The sequence below is a fragment of the Erigeron canadensis genome, chromosome 1 (genome assembly GCF_010389155.1).
Source record: "Erigeron canadensis isolate Cc75 chromosome 1, C_canadensis_v1, whole genome shotgun sequence".
NCBI lineage: Eukaryota > Viridiplantae > Streptophyta > Magnoliopsida > Asterales > Asteraceae > Erigeron > Erigeron canadensis.
The window spans coordinates 46493768-46515188 of NC_057761.1; the positions used below are offsets into that span (position 1 = coordinate 46493768).

The following is a 21421-nucleotide window of genomic DNA, read 5'->3' on the forward strand; positions in this document are numbered from 1 at the left end:
TACATTGGAGTAATTACGCATGTGATCGGTTTTGCAGGTTGATGAAATTGATATTTTTGATTTTGGAGACGACGTGTATGCTATTCCTGAAGGTATACCATCAAGCAATCCAGTCAACATAAGTAAAGCTGATGAGGACAGCAAAATTCTAACTTTAGTTAATACCTCAGCATTGGATGATAGGAAGTAATAGACGTTCCTAACCTTCTCATCTATTTTGTTGTTGTGATGATTAGTTAGCGAGGATTTACGTTGGTTTTTCTAATTGCAGAAACTTTGATGGCATTGGCAGTGGCTTTGGACGTGGACGTGGTAGAGGCAGCCATGAGCAACTTAAACCACCTCAGGGCTATGTATGTCATAGATGCGGTACTCCTGGTAGGTTAATTACCTTAAAATTTGCCACATTGTTGTGAATTAACATGTCATGGGATCCTGTTTTCAGGTCATTTCATCCAGCACTGTCCCACAAATGGAAATCCTGATATCGACAAACTTAAACCACCTCAAGGCTATGTATGTCATAGATGCAATACTCCTGGTATGTTAATTACCTTAAAATTTGCCCCATTGTTGTCAATTAACATGTCATGCTAATGGTATCCTGTTTTCAGGTCATTTCATCCACCACTGCCCCACAAATGTGTAAGTTGATTATTCTATAATTGATGTCATATCTCAAGATTTTAACAGGGTGGTGCGTATTTTTTTGACTATTATTTTCTATTTATTTGTAACAGTTCTACATTTCGAAACAAGGTTAGGGGGTTTCCTGACTCTAGAAGCATGAGTAATCTGCCACCAGAACTTTATTGCCTCTTGTGTGAACGAGTAATGAAGGATGCTGTTTTCAGCAAGTGCTGTTTCCAGAGTTTCTGTGAAAATTGTAAGATCAGTGTTATTTTGCTGGTGGAAAATATATGAAGTTCTTTTTCTTTGCACTTGCGTTTGTTTAACTGTACATTATGTGCTTTGTCAACCAATTTTCTAAAATCTTCGTTTATCGGTCAGGTATAAGGGACCAAGTTATATCAAAATCAAATTGTGTTTGTGGAGCTAAAGGCAGACCTGAAAATGACTTTGTCCCCAACAATGCAGTTAGAGATACAATAAAGAGAATATTAGAGACGAATTATAGTGGTGCTTGCAATCATGATCATGGTATGTGCAACTAGCGCATCAAATTATCTTTGAAAGTTTAAGTGTTTAACCATTTTACTGTGTTCTTTTTTTTTTTTTTAATTTTATATATTATTTTGGTATCAGGTAAGCAATTTGCACTGCCTACGGCCTTAAAAGGGATCAAAGTTCCAATGCAGAATGTAGAGGCTACAATGATACAAGGCTCTAAAAAAGAGGAAGAACCCCTAATATCGGAACAGAAAATCTCAGTTATCACAGAAGAACCAGCATTACAGGGAAGTGCATGTGCAATACCAGCTGACAGAGAAGTGCAGCATAAGGAAGTTACTGTTGATGCAGGTAAGTATTTGTCGATGTAAACTTATTTCGAGTTTGGTGAACACCAGAACTTTCCATTATGTGAAATTTAAAATTAAACGTTCAATATGAATATGATGCATCAAACAGATAACATTCACAAAAGTAGTGATTATAATTAATCATAGCCAAATAAGTAATTTGAATGGATATCTTGTATGATTCTACATCCAAACATAACTTCATAACGTATGATTTAGAAATTATACTCACCTCAGTTAATGTATATTGTGTACATATTGTGATAGGTGTGAATCCAAATTATCTTTATGAAATCAACTGTTTTACCGAGTTTTATATCTCTGTTTCAGGCAAGGAGTTTGCTGTTCCTGCAGCCTCAGTCGGGGGTCAAGCTCCATTACAGAATGTGGAGGCTACAAACATACAAGAGGATAGAAATTTGGAAGAATCCCTAATATCTCAACCCGGAGTCTCAGATACTACAAAAGAGCCATTATTACAGGAAAGTGCACCACCAGTTGACAAAGAGTTACAGCGTAAGGAATTTGCAAATATTGGAGAGAGGAAGTTGGAAGACGAATCCTCAATATTTCGACCGGAAGCGTCGGGTATAACAAAAGAATCGGCATCACAAGGAAGTGCCCTAGAGACTGACAAGGTTCAGAGCAAGAAAGTTACAAAGATTCAAGACAGTAATTTAGAAGAAGAATCCCCCATAGTTCAACCAGAAGCCTCGGGTATAATAAAAGAACAAGCATTACAAGGTAGTGCCCTATCGGCTAACAACGCGCAGCGGAAGGAAGTTACCGTTTATATGGGTAAGTAAATGTTGATGTCAAAGTTTTTATTATCTCAGGACCATGCAATATTCATCCCATGAATCTAAAACTGTTAAACAAGATGCATGATCATATTATGTAATCATATAACTTAGTATACTCTTAATAGTAATGTATAGTGAAGCTACTTAAAAAAAGAAGTAATGTATAGTGCATACATTTAAAATAGTGTGTAATTTTAAACGTATTTTTTTAATGTTTCGTCAAGTAAGAAGTATCAACATCCAGATTATTTTTGGTTAAAATTAAACACAAAAAACCTGCTCAAGTTTATTGTTATTAACCAAATTTTATCTTGTTTCAGAAAAGAAGAAAAGCAAGAAGAAATCCAATTTGCCCATCAATGGTATGTTTCTGCTTTTGTGTTTATGAGCATTGTGAAATAGCAATTTCATGTTTAAAATTCTGATACGAAGATTAAATGTGCCAATTCAAAGAAGGTGCTTATCCATCATATGTCTTACCAATTTTCTTTATCCCTTCTGTTTGTAGCTGGAGAAATTCAGTGGACTGCTCAACAGTATCATGCCGCTCAGAGTTATATGCAGTCTATATACCCTTTCTCATATAATCCTTACTTGAATAGCATGTATCCTGGAATGGAAGCATACATGAAACAATGTGGAATAATACCCCCACATATGGAGTATAATATCATACCTTCTAATGTACCTTTGGGGGTACCAGGAATGACGTCTTCTCAAATTTCACCTCATAGGTAATGTTTTCACTTCAGGACTTGACATACCTTGTCTTTTTTTCCCTTTTTTTTTTATACTTGTCTACAATCTAGAGTTGTCAGTTTTGACCCATTTACTCAGTTACTTGTATATTGGTTGATTTTCTGGTGATATATGATCTGTAAGGGTCAAACAGCTTAGGTTAAAATGATTAGCCTAAAAGGAAACAGGTCAAAAGTCTCTCAAAGTCAAAGTGTATCTTAAAAAGTTTTTACTGAATTAATCATATCTTTGGACACAATATTTCGATTATATATTTTTCGGAAACAGGTCAAAAGTGTATCCTAAACCAACCTGTTTTCACCTGTAAATAAAAAGCCTGTTTTGAGACACTGGTGCATACGCATCATGTGAACAAAACTTGAAATCTGATTTCTTGTTTCTGCAGCAGGGAATCATCCAAAGATCGGGAATGTAATAGGGAAATTCGCAAGAGTGTGGATGCTACTTCAGTGAAGTTGAAACGTGCAAGTAATATGGTAATTTACATCTTATTTATAAATTTTGCTTTTTGTATTTATTTATGTAATTTCATTTATTCGTGCTACCTTTTTACTTACTACATTTGTTTAATCCATGATTGTTTTGGAAACTATTTTTTAGTTATGCTTTTTGTTTTCCTTAAATGATTTATTTGTGTGGTGTTCATCAGTTGATGCATCATGGAGATTTTTTTAAATATCTTGTTTACTAATGAGTGCTTGGATGTTGCTGTGGGTCATCACCTTATTAGAAAATTGTTAATGATGATTTAACAATAAGCACATGATTACGCTATTTTTCTTTCTGATTTCGATTGATGTGATAAGGTCTTGTCTGAGTTGGTAACATAAACTACATCAAAACTTAGTGGAGAAATCACTTGTTTATGCAATGCAGTTACTAAGAGCAGCATGTTGTTTTTTCATTTCACGGAACTGATAGGTGACCCCCCTGAACAATGTTACCTTGATGTGTATCATGTGCATGCTTTGATGCACCACTCGTAATCAGTGGTCACGTTTCACTTTTTTCAAGATTCGTTTAGCTTTGGTAGAGTAGTAAATTTATGGGTTGGATGTTATAAATTTATGGGATGGAGCGGTATTATCTTGCAGTATAAAGTATAAACATCTGATGCAGGGTTCGACGCTCTATATTGTCTGCTTAGTTCATTTTACACTGTTTGAAGAGTTATATCATTTTGGTTAACGACATGAGTGGAGCCATCTTTTTACACTGCTTAGTTCATTTTGGCCCCCTTTTGGAAGCTTTTTCTAAGCTTTGAGCCATTTGATCATTGTTACTGATTTTGCTTTATGGTAACTGATTTACTATTTGGTCCTCTTTGCAACGTCGGAACAAATCTTTCATAACTGGTGACACATAAATGCTGCAATTAACGAGCGGACCAGACCGTGAATCATGCCTTTGGCCCTTTAGTTATCACCCCTTGATCTGTGAACTTTGTCAATATATGATGACCAAGTTGTCATTTCGACAAAGGTAGCTTACCATTGTCATGACATTGGTCTTTTTTCTTTTTTTTTTCCTTGTGATACTGGGAACTTGTCAATTCAAAATGCAAATGTTCTATAGTTTGTTTTTTTTTCCCCTTATGATACCGAGTACCTGTCGATTCAAAATGCAAATGTTCTGTGTTTCAATGTTCTTAAACGTCAATAATGACCACACATCTTACATGGATTTTAAAGATAGTAGATTGGTTACCTTCACAAAAACTTCTATTTTTTTCTAGGAACAATCAACTCAAGAAGTGATATCTGCTTTATACGTTCACTTCATCCTTTCACTTGTAATCCATACAAAATACCCATGTAACTTAAGATATAACAACAAATTGTCATTTGTACCATATGCATAATCTTACAATCGGTGCTGTTTTGTTGTGGCCAGATTTTAACTCCACCACCACCATCATCAAAGGTTCAACGCGACATTAACCAACCAAGGCGAGAGCAACGCCACAATGAGCGAAAGGGACAATCACCACAATGGACTTCTTCAATGACAGCTTCAAAAAGGAAATCATCTCGACACATAGATGATCACAAGGAGTATGACGATTCTTACCACCATAAGCATCACAAGGAACTACGCCACCATCATGGGACACCATCAGTGGCACGCCGATCAGTGATCCATGAGCATGATTCAAGTGACGACAAAGAGAGGCACTTTAAACGAAGACGGTCGAGATATTAATAAGAAGAACCGTGGACATCATAGAGGATGATCGTTGTTATATAGAGGCTAGTTGATGGAACCTTATTAATGGCATAGTGTTCTAGTTTGATGCTCTTTTAGGGGACGTTAATGTACGTCCATTTTTCTAATAAACGTTTTCCCCGTTGGTATTTAAAACAATGGTTCGCATTTTGCAAAACTTAAATAAAAAAAACTATTTGGTTTGTTATGTTTTCAAGATTTTATAGTATAATGGAATATTGGAATTCAATTCTTGTTTGTAAGACTCTTCATTTCTAATGTTTGATACATCGTCTATTGAAGATATTGATCCTGTTAATAAGAATTCAAGAATTTATCCAAATTGTTTCAGCATATTTCATTTAACTGAGATTAACAAAACATCATTATTGTTCCGGGTGAATATTCGCAAATCAAATATATATATATATATATATTATATATATAAGGATTTTTACCCCGCACGATGCGCGGCTCTTGGATTATATTTTCAAAACTTTTAGTATTGAATCAATAAAATCTCTAATAAGCAACGTTTTAATAAAAAATTATATAAAATAATTGAAAATATTTAAAAATCAAATATTCAAAATTTTCTTAATAGTCAAATCCACTACATAAATGAGTGGACAAACAAAATATTAGAATACATACAAACAATTAGCAATAACAATTTTGTGAAATAAACTTATTATATTGATTTAGTATAAAACACATATTGTTATAGACGCTTATATATGTTAGTAATTAACAAACTTATATATTGGAAAAAAGGTGTTAGCAATTATTTATTTGGAAACAAATTAAAAGTTGATTATTTTATTCATAATATGTTGTGATTTTATTAACAAAAAAAAGAATGTAGTATATATTAAATGGGAAAAATTCATAAAGATGACACATAGGAAATATCTTATGTGGCAAAATCTAAAGATAGTTTTAAGTTAAGTTGGATGACTTTAAAAAGCTAAAATAACTATTGTTTTATTAGATATATAGATATATTATTACTATTATTATATTATAATAATAATCATATATACAAAATCATAAATGAATAATCATAAATGAATTATTTAATTCTACACTTCTTGTGTGTATAAAAAAGTAAATTTACAAAATGAGTCATCATATTACTAATAGATGTACAATTATTTTCAATCGACTAAAATTGATATTATTTTGTGGAAAAACATTTAGTGCATAAATTCACACACAATATTAAATCAAGTTCTTCCTTTCTAATTCATATACAATTGCTGTTCCAAAATCCAAAATAAAAAAAATTTTAAAAAATCGTATACAATTATGTCTATGCTTATAAGGATGGAAGTCCTCCAGCTTCTGACTGCCACATCAGCACCACATTACTCATGACTTTCCTTGTTTATACAGAAAAGCTTCTTAGAACTTCTTTCCACATCATCAATTATTGTATAGTTTATCTCATACATACAGATACACATATATATACATCACAAACACACACACACACAAACATATATATATATATAAACTATTGCATACCTCACCTCTTTGCGTCTTTCAACTTCTTGGTGAAAACTTTTGGGTAACGACTCCTACTGTCTATAATGTTCGGTGTCTAAATGCCTAAGGACGCACCACTTTGGACGCTATAAGCATAGGCCTTACACCATTTAGACTTATAGTTTGTTATAAGTTTCAAATACAATTAATTACCTTGTTATTAATCTTTCTTAATCGAATCTACTTGTCAATAATATAAACACATATTAGGGTTATTCAAATGACTCTACTATATCTAGTTGCCATTTTGTTAAAACCATTTAGATGGCATACTAGTAAGATTAGACATTTTCTTAAAACCATTTAGATGGCATACTAGTAAGAATTTACCAATCAAAATGTACGATCAAAAATTCATCTTGTGCTCTTAAATTATCCATCAATATATGTATATATACGATACAAAGGTTTGCTATTAACATTTATGGCTTGTTAATAGTAAATTAATAATAGATATTTGCATTAATTGTATTTAGACTTTATTTTCATATGAGATACTCCAATGAACACATTGTAGATCAAAGTTCCAATGATCAGACTGGTACAGTTTTATTAAGATTTTAAGTTAATTCTCAGAGATAATAAGCCTTGGGGTATTTTTATCTGAATAATTATAACGGCTCATGGTCAATATTTCATTGTCTAAAATACGTGCAAAATTTCATCATTATACGATGAGATTTCCCTGATGTTGTATCCTGATTGAATGTTCAAAGGAAAAAAAAATGTAGATAAAAGAAAATTTTGACTTTATTAAATGCACAAATCATCTATATTATCTTATAAAAAAGCAACCCTCTATTGAAAGTTACATAAGTGCATTGTCTAAATATTCTAATGATTAAATTACATTATTAGACATTCATCTTTTAAAATATCCCCATTAACCATTTACATCAATTATCAACACCACTCGACGTCGCCTCCAGCAATAAGAATCGCCTCCAGCAATAAGAATCGCCTCCATCACCACACCGTCACTCTCATGGCCAACACGCAGATATCGTATACATATTAGTTAAAATCTTGTATTTAAAAAAAAATAAAAATAATTAATCTAACTCCAATGCATGGTATAAGGGATTTCCTCAATGGTATAAGTTAGGAAAATCAAGGGATATTTTGTCCTTTGATACATCAAAAGTTAAAATTACCTTGACATGATTACCTCAACTGGAGTAACTTGAGGGGTATTAAAATTGTCAATTGTTGTCTTGTTGATTAAGCCACATTGTTAAAATAACCCCCTCCCCGAGCCATTCCTGTTTCTTTCTGGACACTCCCCAGTCCCCCCCTTTTTTTTCTCTTTTAATTACACAAATTATTAATCATCGAAAAAATTAATTAAAAAGAATGAAGTTTAGGTTTTTACACAGAGTACCAGTTTTTGGGTTTAGAACAAAATTCAATTATACCCACCGCCCCTTTAATTTAATGTCTATTCGTAAGCTGAATACTGCCGCCAATGGCACCACCACTAATAGCGGCGGCGGCGGCGGCGGCGCTAAAGGTAACCCTAACTTTCTTATTTACAATATCAATACTTAAATTCTGTTTATTTATATACTAATAAATATTAATTATTGAACGACTCCTGTAATACGTGTTTGAGAATGTATGTATTTAACTTTATTTAATAATTGTATTTTTATAAGTTTGTGACATTATATGAGCTGCTACAGTCAACAAAAATGCTGACTGATTATAGTTTATTTTTATAGCATTAAACCTTTTTTATATGGATGACAATGTCACCATAAATACAACTGGAATACATACAGTGACAAAGTTGGGTACATACTATAAAACTCAGGTTATAGTTGGATACTAGTCCAACCACTTAACCGTAAACGATAAGTTTGAAACCTTGCATATATGTTAATAGGCTTTTATGTTACTGTTTAATATGTCCAAATGAGTTCTTATATGTTATGCTTTGTTGGATATATTGGAGAGTGCGTTATGTTGTATGTTTTTGTTACTCTAATCTATTTTTTTAATGTAGCCATGCGATATCTGGTCGTTAGGTATGGTTACTTACCTCTTACACTTTACTATTATCTCCCCGTTTGGCCGGTGGTCCTTATGGAAATAGTCTCGTTATCTCCCCCATACCCTGCTTTGGCAAAGATTGGGTACTGTTGTTGTTGCATATATGTTTATATGTATATACATATAGTGTGAGGTTTATTGGAAAACCTTTTTTTTTGCTTTTGCAAGAACTAAGAGAACTTTGTAGTTTTGTGTTAATCACGGGTATTTTAAGTTCATTTACATGTGAAATGTCATAAAAATTCATAAGATAACATATAAAAAAAACTAAAACTATAAAATTTGACTTTGATGCATATGTAATATTCAGATGTGAATATATGAAATTATATGTATTTTTCAATCTGTTTAACGAATATTTTTGTTCTCATATGAACGGTTGTCATGTTTTACATGTGAATGAACTCAATCATAATGTGATCTAACACGTAACTTAAGAGTTCTCTCCGTTCCTATTAAAAAAAAAAGGTTCTGTAATGAACCTATATACATATACACACCCATACACTGTAGTAAGCTAAGTTATATCTTGATTCATATCACATCTAGGAATTTGTAGCAAGATTTCACCGTCTATTCTAGTAGTTGGGTTATTAAATGGTAAAAAAATGGAAAACAATTTATTTGTATAATGGTTTCCTATATCTTAAGACAAAAAAGTAAAGTGGTAAGCTAAGGGTAATGACAAATTGGAAAGTACATTGTTATTCTGTAGCGTAATCCCTGTTTTTGGTTTTATGCGGGAGTTGTATTGGTTTAGAGCGAAATATTGAGACTTGAAAATGTATGCAGGTCATCGTTTTTTGGTGCCTGGTGCAACTTTAGCAACAATTTTTATGCTTGGAACTCTTCATGCTAGACGTATGTATAGTGACAAGAAAGTAAGGCCCTTTTTTTCTATTTCTAATTACTAATGCTGGATTTTCTGTTCTAAAAAAAATAATGTTGTCATTTTGTGTTTGGGATCGGATGGAATGCATGTCATATCATTAATGTTAATGTCACTTGAATACTTGATTGAACTGTTGGAAATTGTGAAGATGTGTTAAAACGTTTGTTAACTGGTGTGTTATTGTTGATATTTAGATTGAAGAGGCTAGAGCAAGTGGAATTGAATTTGAGTTCCAGCCAGATGTCAAAGTATTGTTTCTACATTTAGCTTTGTTATATAATTGAAGTACATAACAGTTAATCAATATTCTCTAAATCACTTTTGTTTACTAACTCTAGGCTAAGTTTCTGAACATGTTACCTCTACGCTCCATATCAAGGTTTTGGGGATATGTGTCCAGCATGGTGAGTATCACTTTCCTTTTGTCATCATAAATTTTTAGTATTCAAATGAGTTGTGTCCGGCATATTAATTTTCACAACGGTGTTTCATATTGAAATAATTTGTTCTTTCAAGACATGTTCATAGATGCTACATCAACAAATGGTGGTGAGGTGGTCATTATTGGAACTATACGAGATATTGTAAAACTTTTATCATGTTGAGCAAAGTGGATGTATATTTTAAGCTAGTATACTTTTATTTAGCAAGACACATTCTATTTCAAAAGAAAGCTAATGTTAAGGTAATGCCATATGACATGTTGTGATACCGGTCAAAATCAGTAAACATTTTGATATTCTTTTCAGGAACTTCCTGTTTGGCTGCGTCCACATGCTCATAGAGCTTGGGCTCGTGCATTTCATTCGAGTATGTTATTGAATACATTAGCTGTTTAAAATAGTGATTGTTCAACATAGAAGGATTTCTGGAACGTTGTGTTAGAAGTAATAAATTATGTACTAAATTTGTTTTCTAATCGTAGATTTGGAAGAGGTGGCCTTGCCTTTGGATCAGTATGCATCACTAAAAGATTTCTTTGGTCGCACCCTGAAAGAAGGTTGCAGACCAATCGATTCTGACCTGCATAGTCTGGTAACTGGTAACCAGCTGCTGTGTATTTTAAATCATTTACTCTTGTGTTGTTTGTAAGGAACAAACGGGTAGGTCATAGACATTGGGTAATGGGTCAAACATGTTTGTGTTGAAACTGGTAATTTAAGGTTAAGTTACCCACAAACTCATTCTTCCTCATTATAATATAAAATTGTAGATGTTAATGAGTTATTATTTCAATAACTTTCTTACATAATTACTTAAATCTTTGAACAAAGTTATTTCAGAGGTTGTATGCATTAAAAAGACATTGGGCAACTCTCCATTGATTCAAGCATTCAACCAATTAACTTGTTCCCTACTTATCAATATATATTTTTGGGATTAGTATTTCAGAATGCAAACAACTTTACACGAATTGTCATTGTGTGTATCAAACTTCAATCATGTGCATTATGGAATGAACTTTCAAATTCTGTGCATTGTAAGTATCCGACCAATAAGTTGCCACATATACGCGAGTACATACAATGCTCACATGATTTGAAAGTTCATTACATACAATGCACATGATTGAAGTTCGATACATACTACTCGTATGACAATTCGTATAAAGTTGCTTACATTCTAATGTACTAATCCCTATATTTTTAGCTGACCCGCTCGAGATAAAACATGACCCAATCATAGGTACCTATTGATAGTGTAAAATTTACGAATGCAGGTCAGTCCTGTTGACGGTACCGTCGTAAGGGTTGGAGAGCTTAAGGAAGGAGGTATGATTGAGCAAGTTAAAGGGTTCTCCTATTCTGTATCATCCCTTTTAGGCGTTGGCTCGTTCCTCCCTCTTATGACTGCCCAAGATACACCACATGAAGATATCAAGTTACAAAAAAACAATGCCAGGAATGAAAACTCCAAATCATGGTGGAGAATTTCATTGGCTTCACCAAAACTTAGGGAGCCTTCTTTATCACGGTAAAATATATTTTATAGTGTCTCATGATATGACAATATCGGTATTCTTTCTAAATATTGCATTATGGTTGTGACCTGCTAACTGGCAGCTACGTATTACAACACACAAATTACAACTGTTCACTATGTGTTCTGCTAACAACTGCGAATAATTAATAGCTTTATGTTTGTTACAGGCCAGTGAAAGGTCTATATTACTGTGTTATATACCTGGGGCTTGGAGACTACCATAGAATCCACTCCCCTGTTGACTGGAATGTACTTCTTCGACGCCATTTTTCTGGTAATCATTATGGTCATTTGCTACGTTGCTCTTACTAGCATTGTTATTTTCATGTTTGGTTCTAGTCTTCTAGATTTTAATTCATAGTTGACTTCAGGATACATTTAGTATTACTCTGATGATTATAATAGATTATGCATATCGATACCTTACATGCATTATCTGTGTTTTGTGAATTGTATACCATGATACCATTGAGGTAAAAGAAGAACACTCAAGTGTTTTAGTTTTCTCTTGCCATTTCTGGCTTCTGTAGATATAATATATTTTTTTGTTGTATCGCGTTGCAAGATAGAAGGAAAAGATACTTTTAGATAATGATCAATCTAATCTGTGTAACCCAAGGATGCTACCTTCTTTTTCAGGTCGACTCTACCCTGTAAATGAGCGTGCTACCAGGACAATAAAAAATCTCTATGTTGAGAATGAAAGGGTAACTCTAAACTTCCTTTCTCTAATTCTACGATGGCTGGTTTGTAGGCTAGCTGAGCCATTTCTTGTTCATGCTTTGTGGATTGGTTTAGCTTAATTCGTGGACCTAATTGAGCTTAGGTGGATACTATATTATATTAGGATTAACGAATTGAAAATTGACTTATTCTTTATAGCTCCTCAAATCATGATCTGCACAGTAGATACAGCGCCTACTTTCTCCAGTTTCAAATCTTTGCCACAATGTTATTGTTTATATACGAGGATTTTCATTTAATAAATCTAGAAAACATGTGGTTTCTTTGATTCCCAGTGACATGTTATATATTGAACACAAGTTTCTATTGACGCGGTATATATTATACTCTGCGTGCCACCAATTTGCATTTTACGTGATCTTTTAGTATCAAATTCCTGTCTGTGATATGTAAGAATGCAGTAATTATCATATAATCAGGTGCATGTAGCATTGTTTAGGCTAAGGTCGAATGCTCTAAATATTAATTCAATGAACTGAAGACGCATATTCACTTCAGAAGATGTGATACTCCCTTTGAGACTGATCATAAACCTTTTATTGTCTGCACCAACAGTTACTAGAATATGATTACTTAAATTACTTGAATTTAGAGAACTAGTTTTTCTGAGGCAGGATTCTAATTCTCGATGTTGCCAGGTTGTGCTTGAAGGTAGATGGCAAGAAGGTTATATCGCAATGGCTGCAGTAGGTGCAACAAATATTGGCTCTATTGAGCTTTCCATTGAACCTGCTTTAAGAACAAACCGTCCCAGAAAGAAATTGCTCCAATCAGAACCCCCTGAGGAGCAGGTCTATCAACCTGAAGGCACAGGAGTGTCACTCAAGAAAGGGGACGAGGTTAGATTCTATTACCAATGCAAAGCTATTTGAATGTAAATGTCATTCATATGAATACCAGGAAATCAACATGTGAAGTTAATCTAATTCTCTGTCGAAATAACTTTCACAATTTTGAAATTATATAGGTGTTTTCAGTCTCAAGATTTGATAATTTTATGCAACCATTTTGAACATTCAAGATTAAATTTTTCAGGTAGGTGCCTTTAACATGGGATCAACAGTGGTGCTTGTTTTCCAAGCTCCGGCATTGAATAGACAGGAAGATCAAGCGTCATCATCAGAATTCAGGTTCTGTGTTGAAAAGGGTGATAAAATTCGAATGGGGGAAGCTCTAGGGCGGTGGCATGATATGTAATGGTACACACGATCTGTTAATTTTTGAGACCGTAAAGTTATTGATTGCTAGAACACAATTGGAGTAATTTACCGGAAATTAGCCTAGAGTGGTTTAATACGTTACAGGCGCTACCATTTTGACATGTTCAATCAAAAGATTTTGTTACTAACTTTAACAGGGTAGAAGTTCTATTGTTGAAGTAATATCCAACAAATGTTTTGTATGATGTTGATCTCCAAAATGAAGTGATCAATTATATAGATATCCTTTCACAAAAGCAGCCTCATCTTAGCTTCCAAACATTTGACATTATCTTGTCAAAATCTTGATCACATGCTGTAACAAAATTTGGATGATGCTTTTTGAAATTATGCGATCAAAAACCTATGGGCCCAAAATTGCACAAAGCTGTTAAAAAACTGGATTATCTGTTTTGAGGTTATGTTATCAATAGCGTGCCCTCATACATTTTCAATGATCTATTCACATAATAATTTGTAAAAGTCTTAAGGATTTAGTTCATGGTTCAGTATAAGAAAATAGTTGTGATCCTTTCTTATTCAGTTCTATTTTAAAAACTGAATGCTAGAGTAAATATTGTTTGGAATGTCATTTAAATTTGTTAATTTTGTTGGACTCTTCCAAAATATATGAGAATTTGGTGGAAGAAAATTTAGTTATGTTGATTTGAACATAGATCATATATCACAATTTTAATATTTCTTTGTGTTCTAAAACAAGGATCACGTGAATACGTTTGTTTCAATTGGTTTAATTCATTTCATTTTTAAGTTTAATAGGTTTAAGCAAAAGGGGCAGATTTTAGGAATTTCATATCTAGGTTATAACTTATAAGTGTGACATCCTCGAATTTACTTTCTGTTTTCAAAAAACAATTTTTTGTATTGTTATCAAGCCATTTCACTAAACTTGCACTACAAGTAGGCATTGGTTAAAGATAAGAATATTACACGTTAACTATCAATTTTGATGAAGTTATAAAAAAGATTACGGTTTTGCAAAACGAAACCGTTAAGGTGAATTAAATAGTTGCACACTTACTATAAAAATCAGGGGTGGGCTTTTGATATGAAAATATACAACCTTTTATTGCACGTTAAGTGAAGCCATAAAGGCTTCATTTAGCATTTTCCAAAAGATTATTGTCACATAAAAACATTTATAATGCTTTACACTCATAACTTTTTCTTCTTTTTTGTTTATACACGGGACTAAAATCTAGTAGAGAGAAATTAAACCTTAAAACCTTGAAGCATAAAGAAAATTGAAGTATCAGTATACGATTAATTAACTTAAGTACGTAACTAAGTGCAATCAACAGAAGTCTAGCAAAGAAAGTCATAAAGAGGACCGGTATTTCCATAAAGAAAAAGGGAATATAATTTGGATTTTCATGTTCTTATAAAGTCAAATTTAGAGCTCGAACAACACCCGATATAAGACCATTTCTAAGATTGAACTCAATTTCTGAGAATCAAAGATCAGAGTGAGCGTAAGCAATTACATTCACTGTGTGTGCATACTCGCTATTACCTCAAAGTCTACTCTTCAATGCCTCAAACTACAAAGCAAATATGTTTTCACGCCTTTGCCACTCTATATCATAACTTTGCTCCTGAAACAAAAACCATAATCACATCTCAGTATTCCCCCTCATTTGACATAATGGCTTTAGATTCAACATTTACCTTCAAATAGTCAAAAACAACAATATGTACAAGAAGAAGAAAAGCCTAAACTGTGTACCATTGACCCTCTCGCGACTTGGAAAGATCATGTTCAAATCTTTCACTTCTATTACTTATGTCAATAACCGCCAACAAAGAAAAAAGGAAATGAAAGGTTCTGAATAATGTGTCATTTCATATAAATAGAACAAGGTCATAAAAGTTTATCGCTCAAAGTCACTTGCAACCTCAAACTTGCCAGTTGCCAGCCACTACTCGAGAAGAATCGCATGCAATCTAAGTATCTAACGGCATGTTGCATTACCTTATAGTTCAAGCTTTCAATGTGTATTGCTTATGTCAATATAAGAAGAGGAATATGGGAAATACTACCCCACTTCTTGGGTTGGCCATATCAAAACTTGAAATCATAAAAACAGGAAATTTGAAAAATGCCCATTCAAACACTCCCAGAAGCAGCCACTAACACATCTCATATGTTAAAAGGTATACAATTGAGCGACTGCAATATGTGGGGCCGTGGGGGTGGCTCATAACCTCACATATTACATTATTACTCTTTCACTTTCTCTGAACTGCCCACATCCACAATAACTGGAAGTACCAACTCAAGAACTCAAAAGCACTGACAGTTAATGGTTCATCTCATTATACAGTAGGTCCAGGAAATAGCTGACTAACTGCTGACATGGCTCATCTTATCTGTAGAAATCACAGATTATATCCTCTCGTGTATCTAAAGATAAACGTACCATCATTGAGCATATGAAGCTAACCAGTAAGACTGGAAGCTTATAGCACTAATGAACATTCCAAAGTTCTAACCTGGACATCACATGACAACTTATTGGTGTATTTAAGTTCTTCTAAGTGTGATTCCTACAAACAAAAAGTGTTTTCAAAATCGATTCTGTCGATATTGCATATCCTTTGCCACATAACTATTATTACAGGGAGCCTTAACTATGAAGCCATGAGATGAGCCTTATTTTCTTGCCTATTTATTTAATACTCTCCTTGCTTTTCAACAAAAAGCTAGATTTGCAGCCCTTTCACAGCTCTGTTTCCATGACGGAATGACTGTCTACATATTCTCGGGCCAAATTCTTTATACTGTTTTTCTATATCAGATTACCAGCTACTGGAAAAACGCATTTATTGGCCCTCAGAATGCAACTAAATGCCTACCTCTATTTCTCATATCAAATCGCTTTTGGGTTCCTAAAGTTGCTGATTTATTCAAAGTACTGGACATCATTATTATTATCATGCCCATGACATCCAGTATTTGCTTTATGATTGTAAGACAATCTTCTATAGTTACTTATTCTACTTCATGCCATGTCTGATGGTAAATTAGCGGTGATTTTAGGCTTCTCCTTATATTTCCAATTTATAATGTAACAAAGTCACTTACTTGGTTTAAAATAGCGTGCAACAGGCGTTGCATTGCGTGTTGCGACCAGGTTACATGTTGCGAGCACAACATGCCAGTAGCGAGCCGTTGCGAGCTTTGCGTCGCAACATGTACAAAGTTATGTTTTCACTTTTTTGGGCCAACTGTTTTGATTTCAACTTTCAAATTCAAGTCTATTAGTCTACTTTTATGGTTTGTTTTCTACTTATTATACATTTGGTGTCGTAGAATCGCAACCTATTATGATTTGGTGCTTTGAAATCACAAATTATTGTCTTTTCTTATGATATGTAATGTTATCTTTTGGTATTCACTTGTTACATGTAGAGTATTAGCATATTTGTAGAAACTGTCGCCGCGAATACGTGTTGCCCTCACCGCGCTCGCAACGCCACGCTTGTTGCCTCAGGGACCTTATCGCCACAAGCGTGGCGTTGCGAGCGCGGTGAGGGTAACTTATCGCCACACGCTATTTCAAACCAAGGTCACTTATATTTCCGACACATTGAACCAAAAGTAACTTATCGAACCTACGTAAAATCATAACCTTGGGCAATTTCCATCTACCAAAATCAGCTAAAACCGTAGGTTACACGAGTTTCAATTGCATTTCCAGAACATAATATGAATAAATAACACAAATGAGATCATTAATTACTAGCAATGCTTATACAGTAATAATCTAGTTAATATAAAATTTAACTAATTAATAATAATAAGGAGGAGGCAGAGGGTAAGCAGAACTTACTTACGTCTGTTTAGCGAAAGGCGAAGAAGACGGAACGCGTTTGTTGCGAAACATCATATAACCAAGGGGCAATACAACTCCGATCATCATAATCGCTGATCCGATCAAGTATCTTATTGGACTCGGTGGTTCCACCTCCATAAACACCAACCTCTTTATCTGTGTGTAACCATTTCTCAATTATATTTTCTTACAAATTAAATCTAACCTAATTTTGGATAATAAAACTGGAAGTGTTAGATGTATGTATTGTACACGGGTGTGTGTAAACCCTAATCCTAGATCTAATTAGAGTGAGAAATCCAGAGAGAGAGAGAAGACTTACAGGCATTGATTGAGATTCAGATATTATTTGATGTTGATAGAAGAATTCACCAATTATATGATATGATCTCACTTTTTCAATGCGATATATCAGAGATTCTTGATTTAAATTATTTTATTAAATTCAGGTTAAATTCAACTAAAAGCTTTAATGATACAAAATGAAATGATAGGTTTATCAGACTGCCCAGTGAACCATCCCATCCGAGAAATAAAAGTAAGTAACACCCAACGCCGTCTTTCACGGGTTTTGGTATCTAATACTTTGACGTCGTATGACGGAGGTTAAGATGTAGATAGTCTTACCCCTACCACGACGGTGTAGAGAAGCTGCTTCCAGGTTCTATCTAAAGATAGAAAAGGACATCCGACCTTGCAAGGGATGAGGATATAACCCATGACCTCTGTCTCCAGAGGCAAACTCAAAATAATTTACCATCAATACAATCCAACCAAACTCAAAATTTCACTCACACTCACAACCCAACCCAAACTATTTTTTTATTATATTTATATAAGTTATAACTATATTTACCATATTAAAAATAAATACTTTACTTTTAATAAGTTGAATAATTTTTACAATAATCTTATAAATATTAAAATAACAAAAACAAAATAAAAAAATTATTAGTAAAATAAAAAAATTTAATGTTTTGAAATAATTCCGTTTTTAATAAAATTTATGTCAAAATGTTCATATAAAAAAAGGAAATACCATGTGTTTATATTTATGTGAAAAAGTATGCTTAGTAAGAAATTAAAGAAAAACCTAACAAAGGCTATAATTAATTATGTGTAATATTTATTTAAAAATGTTACCAATAGAATGGTGACATGTGGCTTGTTTTTGGAAGACAGTCTAATATTGGTTTTGGAGCACAGATCGTGAGGAATCGTTGGCTTCTGTAGGCTTCTATACTTTTATTTCAATATAATATTAGTCAATCTGTATAAAGGATCACCGATGTGGGTGGTCTCAATAGTTTTTTTTTTAAATAGCAATATATTATTTTTATAGCATATTCTACAAATAAATAATGCATGCATTATATATATATGATGTATGATTGATTATCGTTAAACAAGTAAGTAAAAAAGTAAAATAAAATCTTAATTATTGGATCCGACAAAATTGATGCATTAGAATTCATTAAAATTAAATTCACCTCCCTAACAATAATGGTATTTTGATATTATTTACGATATTTTAATATAATAATATTTATCGTTTAAAAAGATGTCTTCGGACGGTTCTATATATATAGGATATAATGATAGAAATATCATTTTCCATTCACAATATAATACTTTCGCACGTCATTTCTAACCGACCACGCAAGTATCTCAATGCGACTGCCATTGTTTATATTGTGATTTTGTACTCGTTGAGGATAGCTCTAAAATAAAATAGCATAATTCGTGAAGGTAATGTTATTTACTAATATACTAAAACAGAATTTATGTATTTTTAATTGGCACTTGGCTCATTCTTTAAACGACATGTGTAAATTTTAAAATTTTAATTTGAAGTTATCTTATAACTATCAAATATTATTATTATTGTTGTTGTTGTTGTTGTTGTTGTTGTTGTTGTTATTAAGTATATATATCTATCCATATTTCGTAAAGGTGGGTTACGGAACTCGGGAATCGAGATCGGATCGGGGAGGCGGGAGGCGGGATTTTTTAAAAATCGGATCGGTGAATAGTGAGTTTTTTATGTATAAAATAATAGTTTTTGAAATTATATATAACAAAAAATAAAAAATCTATATAAAACTTCAAACTTAAACATAACATGATTTTTCAACTTAAACATAATTGTTTAGAAACAATAAGATAGTTAATAAAAGTTTTAAAAAAAATGGTTTGACTTTGGTTGACCGATCTGATCCAGCCGAGTCTTGACCAAGTTGACCCGAGTCTTACACCTTGGCCGATTTTCAGACCGAGTCTCACAAACTCGTATCGCTAAAGGGCCGATGCACGAGCCGATTCTCAAGACTCGGCTTTATCAGCCGAGTTTTACAACCATGAATATACATCGACATATTTGAAATCAATCAAAGTATTTGTTATATATCCATTTATCTATATTTACTACTAATATTTATTAGGGTTATTTACTGAAATGGTTATTTACTGAAATGGTACATGGACTATCCACCATATTACTGATTTCATACCTATAACTTTAAAATTACTCTCATCATACCCCAACTTATCAATTCTCCACACGGACGATACCTGACCTGACAGACGTCAGTTTGGCCGTTAAGTTGGGGTATGACTACGGTAAATTTTAAAGTTTTAGGTATGAAACCAGTAATATAGTGGATAGTCCAGATGTCATTTATGTAATTAACCATTATTATTATTATTATATTATTACTATAATTTCTTGTAAATCCTATTAATTTCTAATGGAAGTGATGTTTTTACTATTATTATTATTATTGGAAAATGATAAACATAGCCCCCGGGGCTATGTATAATACGCTATTACATGCATCAAAGGTTGTACAATAAGTATAAATCCGTAAATATAGGAGGTAGTTATGTTCAATGTGCATCAATGCATGTAATAACATGTTAAACATAGCCCCGGGGGCTGTGTTCATCAATTCCCTTATTATTATTATTATTATTATTATTATTATTATTATTATTATTATTATTATTATTATTATTATTATGGTTGTTGTTGTTGTTATTGTTGTTTTAATTACACAAAGTATTATTTAGGAATAAATAATTTTAAAAAGTACATTGATATTTTTTATAAATATTTACTTTTATTTTATAAAAGAATACTTTATTTTTATAAAAAAATTATAAATATTTAGTTTTTTTTTATTAAAAACTATTAATCAATCAAATTATAGATCCATGATGATTTTATTTATTTCATGTTTATTTATATTTTATTTTAAAAAATAAGTAAATCGGAAGCAGTACATTAATTTCATGTAAAGCATTGATAAATGAATGTGAAGTCTTGAATGGATATCACCACATGGAGTTGATTAAATTTGTTTTGAGCTGATTCAAACGTTACATAGTAGTTGTACAGGTACTAATGCAATACAAGAAATTATGATATTTTTTCCGGTTCACCCCTTTAAAAAAGAAGATTGAAAAATATTTTTTATAAAAATAAAAACTTTGTACTAAAAATGATCTTTTATAAAAGAAAATATTATTATATTAAAAAATAAATTTTATAAATAATAGTTTTTGAAATATTAATAGTTTTTAATAAAAAGTTAAATATTTACAATAATTTTTTTATAAAAAAAAGTATTCTTTTATAAAATAAAAATAAATATTTACAAAAAAAAATATCAATGTACTTTGTGTAATTAAAAAAAACAACAAGAACAACAACCATAATAATAATAATAATAATAATAATAATAATAATAATAATAATAATAATAATAATAATAATAATAATTACATAAATGATATCTGGACTATCCACCATATTACTGGTTTCATACCTAAAACTTTAAAATTTACGGTAGTCATACCCCAACTTAACGGCCAAACTGACGTCCGTCAAGTCAAGTAT

At 32.4% G+C, this 21421-nt stretch overlaps 3 protein-coding genes across 4 annotated transcripts; 2 read left to right on the plus strand and 1 right to left on the minus strand.

Moving 5' to 3' along the window:
* Nucleotides 1-271: 271 nt before the first annotated feature.
* LOC122585216 lies at nucleotides 272-5451 on the plus strand. The gene is made up of 11 exons (XM_043757328.1): nucleotides 272-353; nucleotides 446-541; nucleotides 615-645; nucleotides 741-886; nucleotides 1012-1161; nucleotides 1267-1482; nucleotides 1812-2279; nucleotides 2605-2646; nucleotides 2793-3018; nucleotides 3429-3519; nucleotides 4937-5451. Exons 4-11 carry the CDS (start codon nucleotides 787-789, stop codon nucleotides 5243-5245), a joined length of 1602 nt encoding a protein of 533 aa, XP_043613263.1. The 5' UTR covers nucleotides 272-353; nucleotides 446-541; nucleotides 615-645; nucleotides 741-786; the 3' UTR covers nucleotides 5246-5451.
* Nucleotides 5452-8048: 2597 nt separating this feature from the next.
* LOC122581275 (phosphatidylserine decarboxylase proenzyme 1, mitochondrial) lies at nucleotides 8049-13828 on the plus strand. The gene is made up of 11 exons (XM_043753475.1): nucleotides 8049-8306; nucleotides 9641-9729; nucleotides 9935-9988; nucleotides 10079-10144; nucleotides 10490-10550; nucleotides 10666-10775; nucleotides 11461-11714; nucleotides 11891-11997; nucleotides 12363-12430; nucleotides 13106-13306; nucleotides 13503-13828. Exons 1-11 carry the CDS (start codon nucleotides 8150-8152, stop codon nucleotides 13662-13664), a joined length of 1329 nt encoding a protein of 442 aa, XP_043609410.1. The 5' UTR covers nucleotides 8049-8149; the 3' UTR covers nucleotides 13665-13828.
* A 1195-nt stretch (nucleotides 13829-15023) lies between these two features.
* LOC122584730 lies at nucleotides 15024-18033 on the minus strand. Of its 2 annotated transcripts, none has more exons than XM_043756781.1 (3): nucleotides 17846-18033; nucleotides 17525-17679; nucleotides 15024-15282 (listed from the first exon to the last, which is right to left on the minus strand). In XM_043756781.1, the coding sequence occupies exons 1-3, from the start codon at nucleotides 17849-17851 to the stop codon at nucleotides 15264-15266; spliced, it is 180 nt and encodes a 59-aa protein (XP_043612716.1). In that variant the 5' UTR covers nucleotides 17852-18033; the 3' UTR covers nucleotides 15024-15263. The 2 variants fall into 2 exon arrangements, with proteins under 2 accessions (XP_043612716.1, XP_043612717.1); XM_043756782.1 differs by having other exon boundaries at nucleotides 17521-17679.
* Nucleotides 18034-21421: the final 3388 nt, after the last annotated feature.